At 43.2% G+C, this 10000-nt stretch overlaps 1 protein-coding gene across 3 annotated transcripts in view; it reads left to right on the top strand.

The window, feature by feature from the left end:
• Positions 1-10000, top strand: part of LOC127000938 (calcium-activated chloride channel regulator 2-like) — a 30583-nt gene that overhangs the window by 2076 nt on the left and 18507 nt on the right. For all 3 annotated transcript variants that reach the window (XM_050865116.1, XM_050865115.1, XM_050865114.1), the window contains exons 2-5: positions 1787-2899; positions 5093-5206; positions 6426-6621; positions 8708-8817. In XM_050865116.1, the coding sequence (XP_050721073.1) occupies positions 2714-2899; positions 5093-5206; positions 6426-6621; positions 8708-8817 (606 nt within the window). In that variant the 5' untranslated portion in view covers positions 1787-2713. The remainder of the gene's footprint in view (positions 1-1786; positions 2900-5092; positions 5207-6425; positions 6622-8707; positions 8818-10000) is intronic.

Genomic DNA, 10000 nt, shown 5'->3' with positions numbered 1-10000 from the left:
TCACTTTTTATTCACTTTCATTTTCTTCTTGTATAATTTATTTTTACTTTTCATTCACTTTCATTTTCTTCTTGTATAATTTATTTTTACTTTTCATTCACTTTCATTTTCTTCTTGTATAATTTATTTTTACTTTTTATTCACTTTCATTTTCTTCTTGTATAATTTATTTTTACTTTTTATTCCTTCATTTTCTTCTTGTATAATTTATTTTTACTTTTCATTCACTTCCATTTTCTTCTTGTATAATTTATTTTTACTTTTTATTCACTTTCATTTTCTTCTTGTATAATTTATTTTACTTTTTATTCACTTTCATTTTCTTCTTGTATAATTTATTTTTACTTTTTATTCACTTTCATTTTCTTCTTGTATAATTTATTTTCACTTTTTATTCACTTTCATTTTCTTCTTGTATAATTTATTTTTACTTTTTATTCACTTTCATTTTCTTCTTGTATAATTTATTTTTACTTTTCATTCACTTTCATTTTCTTCTTGTATAATTTATTTTCCTCTTTATTACCCTTTCTTTCCTCTTTTTTTCTCTTGATTATCCCTTTCCTCTTTTCTTCTTTTTTTCGATTTTCTTTTTCCTCTTTTTTATCTTTTTTTATTAATTTCTTCGTGTGTTTTTTATTTCCTCTTATTTCACTTGTTCATATTTTCATTCCTCTTGTTTTTTTTATTTTCTTCTTGTATAATTTCTTTTCCTCTTTATTCCCCTTTCTTTCCTCTTTTTTCGCTTGATTATCCCTCTTTCCTCTTTTCTTCTTTTTTTTTCTTTTGTCAATTTTCTTTTTCCTCCTTTTTTTATCTTTTCATTCATTTCTTCGTGTTTTTTTATATTTTATTTCCTCTTATTTCACTTGTTCATATTTTCATTCCTCTTGTTTTTATTTTCCTCTTGTTTAATTTCTTTTCCTCTTTATCCTCTGTAAAAAAAAAAGAATATACAAAAGAAAGACGAGGGAGACATAATAAGAAAAAGACAAAAGATAAAATACAAGAAACATAAGAAAATAAATCAAGAAAACAATAAAATGACAGAAGTAGAGCACTATCTTTTTATTTTTTCTATTTTCTATTTTTTTTTTCTCTAGGATCAGCGAGTGGTGGGCTTTTTTTTTCATTATTGTTTTCTTTTTTTATGACCTTGAACTGTCTCCTTTGCTGTAAAAAAAAGAGAAAAAAAGAAAAAAAAAAGAAACAGGGGTCAACCACTACTATGCATCAATGATAAAACTACAAAGGAGAGTCAGTGGGCGTTTTTTTTATATTCATGGAAATCAAAAAGAGAAAAAAAAAAGAGAAAAGTTAGCACGTCGAATTCACAAACAGACGAACAAAAAAAAATGCTCTTCTTTATATTTCCAGTGTGTGTGTGTGTGTGTGTGTGTGTGTGTGTGTGTGTGTGTGTGTGTGTGTGTGTGTGTGTGTGTGTGTGTGTGTGTGTGGGTGTGTGTGTGTGTGTGTGTGTGTGTGTGTGGGTGGGTGTGTGGGTGTGTGTGGGTGAACTAAAAAAGAAAAATATATATACAAAAGCGTGGATGGAGTTTTGAAGTATAGAAAACGGGATGAAGGATTTTTTTTTCAACGTTTTCCCTTTCAATTTATGGCAGACAAGTGTTACCAGTACCGATATTATTTTTTTTTTCATCATTACTGTTAACCCACGCACTCCCACACTTCCTCCTCCTCGACCTCTTCCTCCTCCTCCTCCTCCTCTTCTACCTCCTCTTCCTCCTGCCTAGTCTTAATATCTTCATCATTATCACCATTACAGGATCTAACACCACCAGCAAAGACAATACTCCCGAATTCAAAACAAGAAACAATTGAACATCGACGTGACGGAAAACAAGTGAACATCGACGTGACGAAAAAACAAGTGAACATCGACGTGAGTGAAAAAGAAAACCAAAAATGTGAGGACAAACTAAAAAAGAAGAAGAAAACGGAGAGAAACAGTGAAAGAAGAATGAATGTGGAAATACTACGAGAGGTGAAACTGAAGAGAAAATAGTGAGATAAGAAACAAGAAGAGAAAATTAAACCAAACTAAGAAAAAAATCATTACAAAAGAACCATCAAACGAGAATTCCCAACGCCGGATGTTGATAAAAAAAGTCGGTTAGTCAGCCCCTTGGTCAGTCATTCAGTTAATTTGGTAGTCAGTAATTTTGCTGGATCAGTTAATTTGTTAGTCATTTATTTTGTTAGTCAGTTCTCAATCAGTCAGGTAGTCAGTCAGTCACTCCCTTAGTTCTTAGTCAGCCTGTCAGTCAACCAGTCAGCTAGTCAGTCAGTCACTTATTCACCCCTTTCAGTCACTCAGTCAGTCAGTCAATTACTCATCCAGTCAGTCAGCCACTTATTTCCTTAGTTCCTCAATCAGCCTGTCAGTCAACCAGTCAGCTAGTCAGTCAATCCCTTATTCACCCTTTCAGTCACTCAGTCAGTCAGTCAATTACTCATCCAGTCAGTCAGCCACTCATTTCCTTAGTCCCTCAGTCAGTTAGTCAGCCGTTCATCTAGTCAGTCAGTCAACCAGTCAGTCAAGTCAGTCAGCAGGTATAGTCAGTCCTTCAGTCACTCAGTCAATCATCCACTCAGTCAATCATCCAGTTAGTTATCCAATCACTTTCAGTCAGTCAGTTTAGTCAACCAATCACTCAGTCAGTCGGTCGTCAGTCAGTCAGTGGGGGTCAAGATGTCGCCAGTGTCGGTATCACAGTGGTGCTGGTGGTGGTTGTGGTGCGCCCTGATGGCTGGCCGCGGCTTGGGCTTCAGCGGGCGGGGCGGCGGCGCGGTGCTGCGGGACAACGTCTACGAAGGGGTGGTGGTGGCCGTGGCCGAGGACGTGGCCGAGCACCCGAACATCGTCCCTAATCTCAAGGTAAACAAACAAGCGACGTCTGGGGTTTTAACGGATAAGAAAATGACGGAAAAAGAACGATTAGGACGCTTGGCTTGTATTCAGAAAGGCGTAGACTGCTTGCTGATATTATTCTACTGTTTGGAGGTTGAAAGGCTAAGAAATTACAGAGGAAAATATTTTTATGCATAAGGAAGGAGAGAGGGAAAGATAGGGAGGGAAGGAGAGAGGGAAAGATGGGGAGGGAAGGAGAGAGGGAAAGATGTGGAGGGAAGGAGAGAGGGAAAGATGGGGAGGGAAGGAGAGAGGGAGATGAGGACCGATCAAAAGGAAGGAAGGAGGGACCAGGGAGGGACGAAGGGAGAATAGTTGATGACGAAGAAGGGAGAGAGTGGGCAGGAGTACTCTTTGGGAAGGTATTATCAGTATATATTCTTAACCCTATCGACCCTTCATTTTGCCTGTTTGAAAAGCGTCTCCTAAAAGTTCCTGGGGAGTTCATGGACTACTATACCGTTGCTATAGTCTATTCAGAGCATGAAGTCGGTTCAGGGTGGAGCTGGTATCGTCGTTTACCTCTACCCATGTTGCCAAATCAGCCTTTGTACATGCGTCTCTCTCTTATTTCCCATCCATGTGCTATTTGAAAGCGATATTTTATATATTCTGTATATAGTAAAGGAAGCTACATAGTACAATGAGTGTCGATGTTTAGGATTATAACAACGATTTGTATAAATTCTATGACATGTGGCAGCGATTTTTTCCCATGTTGCCACGTTGTGGTGTTGGTAGTGGTGGTGGTGGTGGTGGTCGGTGTGTCCCCCTAGGTCCCTCCCCCGGGTCAAGAGGGAGAGAGAGGGAGAGAGAGAGAGAGATAAACAGGTGGGTTGTGGGTGGGTAGGCCGGGAGAGAGTGCTAAGCTGATAATTGGCGGTCGAACTGGCAGCGCTGCACTCATGGGAATTCTGGAATCTGCCACACCTTGACGGGAAAAAAGACTCACGAAATCCCGGTGAATCTTCTCTGTGGCCTTGGAAAATAGTATTGATGGGAACCCGATACATTTTAAGAATAAGAACAAGTCCCGATACATTTTAAGAATATGAACAAGTCCCGATACATTTTAAGAATAAGAACAACTCACACCGTCCCCTTCTTCCCCTTCTCCCCACTCGTCTCTCCTACATTTCCTTTCCTTCATTCACTTTCCTTACCTCAACTCGACTTTATTTCCTCTCCCGTCCCTTCCTTTATCTTACACCCCTTTCTCCCCACATCATTCAACTTCACTCTCTCAAAGGCGGAAATGGAGACTGATCGGGTTCTACTGAGTGTTTCCTTTGGTTCATGGTACAGAAGAAGGGTCAGAAATCTACCCCCCAAGAAACGCCCACAGATCCTACGAAGTCCTTGTTAAAAATGTGTACTTAGAACCGAAATCTTTAAATATATGACCCTTAGTTAGTGTTCACGGGTACACTGGTCGCCTTGAAGTTAGGCAATAGAATGAATTTGTTGATCTGTGTTATCATGTAGTGGGATATTTACTAGTGGCCGACTTAACACAAACACGGCCGCTACACACACACACACACACACACACACACACACACACGATCCCCGCTACACAGAGAGAAAGCTAAGACTAATTTTGCTTCACGTTCATATCAAGTGAGTTAATTAGTGGAAAGTACGGATTAATAAGTGAATATATGTGTGTTTTTGTATTTAGAGTGTGTATCTGATGTTTGATTTCTTACACACGCGATGATGTTGTTTTAATTATCGATGTTTATACTCTGGTTTTGTTTGATGACTTTCTCTCTCTCTCTCTCTCTCTCTCTCTCTCTCTCTCTCTCTCTCTCTCTCTCTCTCTCTCTCTCTCTCTCTCTCTCTCTCTCTCTCTCTCTCTCTCCCCTTCTCGTTCTTCTTCTTCTTCTTCTTCGATTTCTTCTTCTTCTTCTCCTTCTTCTTTTTCTTGTTCTTCTTCTTCTCCTTCTTCTTCTTCGATTTCTTCTTCTTCTTCGTTTTCTTCTTTTTCTTCTTCTTTTTCCCCTTTTCTTCTCTTCCATCACTCCCTCCCTTATCATTCACCTTTCCACCCTGTCCCCTTCCGCTCCTTCCTTTCCATTCCCTCGCCCTTCTTTTTCCTTCCCTTTCCTTTCCTTCCCTTCCCTTCCCTTGTCTCCACTTCTCTCTCCCTCCCCGCAGCGCATGTTCCAGGACGGGTCGCGGGTGCTGGACGTGGCAACGCGGGGTCGGGCACGCTTCGGCCAGGTCACGCTGCTGCTGCCACCCTCCTGGAAGACACGGCCGGAGTACAAGGTAATAATGACCCCTCCATGACCTAGTGTGACCTCTCATGACCTCTGTTAACCTATGATGACCTCCGAATGACCTGTGCATTGACCTGTGTTGACCTATGACCTCTGATGACCCCTAATGACCTCTGTATTGACCTATGACCTTAGATGACTTATGATGACTTATTTTGACCTCTTATGACCTCTGATGACCTCTGTGTGTTGACCTATGATCTTTGGTGACCTAAGAAGAGCTATGATTGTTTTATGCCTCTTCGTTTCTCCTTCCTCTTCCTCTTCCTCTTCCTGTGTGTTGACCTCTACCCTCTGTGTTGACTAATGACCTCTGTGTGTTGACCTATGACCTCTGATGACCCCTAATGACCTCTGTATTGACCTATGACCTTGGATGACGTATGATGACTAGTGTTAACCTATGACCTCTGATGACCTATGTATTGACCTTGGATGACTTAGGATGACTTGTGTTAACCTATGACCTCTGATGACCCCTGATGACCTCTGTATTGACCTTGGATGACTTAGGATGACTTGTGTTAACCTATGACCTCATGACCTCTGATGACCTCTGTGCGTTGACTACCCACAATTACCCACCCCTCCTCCTCTCCCTTCTACCCCCTTCCTTCCCCTCTCCTCAAGCTCCCTTCCTCCACCTACCTTTCGTTATCTATTTCTCCTCCCTCCCCTCCCTCCCTCCTACTCCCCTTCCTCATCCTACACCTTTTTATCCTTCTCATCCCATCATCCTTTTTTCTCATCCCTATCCTTCTCACTCACCTCTCCTTCCTCCTCCTCTCTCTCTCTCTCTCTCTCTCTCTCTCTCTCTCTCTCTCTCTCTCTCTCTCTCTCTCTCTCTCTCTCTCTCTCTCCCTTTCTTATCTCTTGCTTAACATCCGCTGTTCTATTTAGCACCTCCTCCTCCTCCTCCTCCTCCTCCTCCTCCTCCTCCTCCTCCTCCTCCTCCTCCTCCTTAGTTTTACAATTCATGGCTTTTGTTTCGTTGTTGTCATGAGTTTTCATTGTCGTTATTATCATTATTACTATTGTTGTTGTTGTTGTTGTTGTTGTTGTTGTTGTTGCTGCCACCACCACCACCACCATAACCCCCATCACCACCACCACCACCACAACCACCACCATAACCGCCCCCCCACCACCATCACCACCACCACCACCACCACAAACAACAACAAAAAAAACAACACCTTCTTCCCCAGAGACTGCCCGAGACCGCCACACTCTCATCGTCAGCAGCAGCAGCGGTGAGGGTCGGCGCTCCCCACCCCCGCCACGGCCACGCCCCCTACACGCTGCAGATGGGGGGCTGCGGGGAGGAGGGGGAGGCCATCCACCTGACCCCCTACTACACCGCCAACATGTATGGTTCACTTCTACAGGAATATGGTCCCCCGGGTGAGTGGTGGGGGGGAGGGGGAAGGGGGGAAGAGGGGGGGGATGGGTGGAGAAGTTGGGGAAGGGAAAGAATATGGGAAGAGGGAAAGGGTGGGGTTAAGAAGGGATGGGGAGGGAAGGGGAAGGTTGGGGATCTGGGGAAGGGTGGTTGGGGGAGAGGGGGAAAGGGAAGGGAGATGGAAGAGAGGAAAACAGGGAGGAGGGGAGAGGAGGGAGGAGGAAAAGAGTGTGAGGAATGGGGGAGGTTGGGGAGAGGGGGGAGAGGACAAGAGGTGGGAAGAGGGGAAGAGGGGTGGGAGGAAGGGAGGATGAAGAGGGGAAAGGGTAGGAAAATCTCTCTCTCTCTCTCTCTCTCTCTCTCTCTCTCTCTCTCTCTCTCTCTCTCTCTCTCTCTCTCTCTCTTCATCTTCTCTCCTCGTAACTTTCTTTCGTTCCCTGTTTTACCTCCTCCTCCTCCTCCTCCCCCTCCTCCTCCTCCTCCTCCTCCTCCTCCTCCTCCTTAATTTCCTCTTCCTCCTCATCTTCATAATCTCCCGTCTTTCTTTTGGTTTGTTTTATTATCCTCCTTTAATTTAATGATCTCCTCCTCCTCCTCCTCCTCCTCCTCCTCCTCCTCCTCCTCCTCCTCCTCCTCCTCCTCTTTTCTCTCGCTTAACTTTTAATCTTTCTAAAATCTTTCTCTCCTTCCTTTATTGTTTCTTATTTTTATTGTCATTATTATTGTTATTATTATTAATTATTATTATTATTATTATTATTATTATTATTATTATTATTATTATTATTGTCGTTTATATCACTTTTTCTTTCATATTGCTCATCTTTGGTTTCCTCTTCCTCCTCTTCCTCTTCCTCCTCTTCCTCTTCCTCCTCTTCCTCTTCCTCCTCTTCTTCTTCCTCCTCCTCCTCTTCCTTCTGCTCCACTTCCTCTTATTCGCTTTCTTTCATTTCTTCCTAACTTTTTCCTTCTCTCTTTCTCTTTCTTATTGTATCTTCTCTCCTCCTCCTCCTCCTCCTCTTCCTCTTCCTCTTTCCTCTTCTTTTCTTTTATCACCACCATTCTTCCTCTCCACCACAACCACAATCATCACAAAACCACAATCATCACCATCACCACCACCACCACCACCATCACCACCACCACCATCACCACCACCATCACCACCACCACCACCACCAATATCACTTCCTTGTTTATCTATTTCTTCTCTTTTTTTTTTAATATCAACTTCTTTTATTTTTTTTACTCTTTTGTTTACTTCTCTTACTTCTTTTACATCTCCTCCGTTCACTCGTTTTTTTTTTCTTCTATTTCCTACATTTATTTTCGTTTTTTCACTTCGTCTACTACTTTTTTTTATATTTATTTTCATTTTTCACTTAATTTTTCTTCTTCTATTTTCTGTATTTCTTTTCGTTTTTTCACTTCGTCTACTACTTTTTTTATATTTCTTTTCATTTTTCACTTCATTTTTTCTTCTTCTATTTCTTTTTCTTTTCGTTTCTTCACTTCGTCTACTTTTTTTTTATATTTCTTTTCATTTTTCACTTCATTTTTCTTCTTCTATTTCTATTTATTTTCATTTCTTCACTTCTTTTTTTTATATTTCTTTTCATTTTTCACTTCATTTTTCTTCTTCTATTTCTTTTTCTTTTCGTTTCTTCACTTCGTCTACTTCTTTTTTTTATATTTCTTTTCATTTTTCACTTCATTTTTCTTCTTCTATTTTCTGTATTTCTTTTCGTTTCCTCACTTCGTCTTACTTCCTTTTTTATATTTCTTTTCATTTTTCACTTAATTTTTCTTCTTCTATTTCTATTTATTTTCGTTTCTTCACTTCGTCTTCTACTCTCTTACATATTTTAATTGTTTTACTTTTTTTTTACTTCTTTTTCTGCTTTTAAATCTCCTCCGTTTTTCTTCTTTTTCTTCTTCTTCTGCCTTTTATCTCTTCACTTTTTTTTTTTTTTGCTTCGTGTTCAACCATTTTTATTTCCTTCTTCATTTCTTACAACGTTTTTTCTTCTTTTTAATTTCCGTTTCTCCCTCATCACCACCACCACCACCACCACCTCACACCCCCAGGCAAGGTGTTGGTTCACGAGTGGGCGCACTACCGCTGGGGTGTGTTTGACGAGTATGTGACGCACTCCAGCAAGGCCACGCCCCCCTTCTACATCGACGCAGCGGGCAAGGTGAGGGGGGAAGAGGAGAGGGAGAGGGGAGGGGAGCGTGAGACGAGTATATGAGTGAGACAAGGAGTGTGTGAGTGAGTGCGTGAGTGAGTGAGACAGGGAGTGCGTGAGTGAGTGAGACAGGGAGTGCGTGGGTGAGGGAGACAGGGAGTGCGTGAGTGAGGGAGACAGGGAGTGCGTGAGTGAGTGAGGCAGGGAGTGTGTGAGTGAGTGAGGGATGGAGTGCGTGAATGAGACAGGGAGTGCGTGAGTGTGTGAGACAGTGAGTGCGTGAGTGATTGAGACAGGGGGTGCGTGAATGAGACAGGGAGTGCGTGAGTGAGACAGGGAGTGCGTGAGTGAGTGAGACAGGGAGTGCGTGAGTGAGTGAGACAGGGAGTGCGTGAGTGAGTGAGACAGGGAGTGCGTGAATGAGACAGGGAGTGCGTGAGTGAGTGAGACAGGGAGTGCGTGAGTGAGTGAGACAGGGAGTGCGTGAGTGAGTGAGACAGGGAGTGCGTGGGTGAGGGAGACAGGGAGTGCGTGAGTGAGTGAGGCAGGGAGTGCGTGAGTGAGTGAGACAGGGAGTGCGTGAGTGAGTGAGACAGGGAGTGCGTGAGTGAGTGAGACAGGGAGTGCGTGAGTGTGTGAGACAGGGAGTGCGTGAGTGAGTGAGACAGGGAGTGCGTTAGTGAGGGAGTGTGTGAGACAGGGAGTGCGTGAATGAGTGAGACAGGGAGTGCGTGAGTGTGTGAGACAGGGAGTGCGTGAGTGAGTGAGACAGGGAGTGCGTGAGTGAGACAGGGAGTGCGTGAGTGAGTGAGTGAGACAGGGAGTGCGTGAGTGAGACAGGGAGTGCGTGAGTGAGTGAGACAGGGAGTGCGTGAGTGAGACAGGGAGTGCGTGAGTGAGTGAGACAGGGAGTGCGTGAGTGAGTGAGACAGGGAGTGCGTGAGTGAGTGAGACAGGGAGTGCGTGAGTGAGTGAGACAGGGAGTGCGTGAGTGAGTGAGACAGGGAGTGCGTGAGTGAGTGAGACAGGGAGTGCGTGAGTGAGGGAGACAGGGAGTGCGTGAGTGAGGGAGACAGGGAGTGCGTGAGTGAGTGAGACAGGGAGTGCGTGAGTGAGTGAGACAGGGAGTGCGTGAGTGAGGGAGACAGGGAGTGCGTGAGTGAGGGAGACAGGGAGGTGAGTGAGTGAGACA

This window comes from Eriocheir sinensis, chromosome 19, assembly GCF_024679095.1.
Source record: "Eriocheir sinensis breed Jianghai 21 chromosome 19, ASM2467909v1, whole genome shotgun sequence".
Taxonomy (NCBI): Eukaryota; Metazoa; Arthropoda; class Malacostraca; order Decapoda; family Varunidae; genus Eriocheir; species Eriocheir sinensis.
This window is presented reverse-complemented; position numbering and strand designations above follow the sequence as displayed.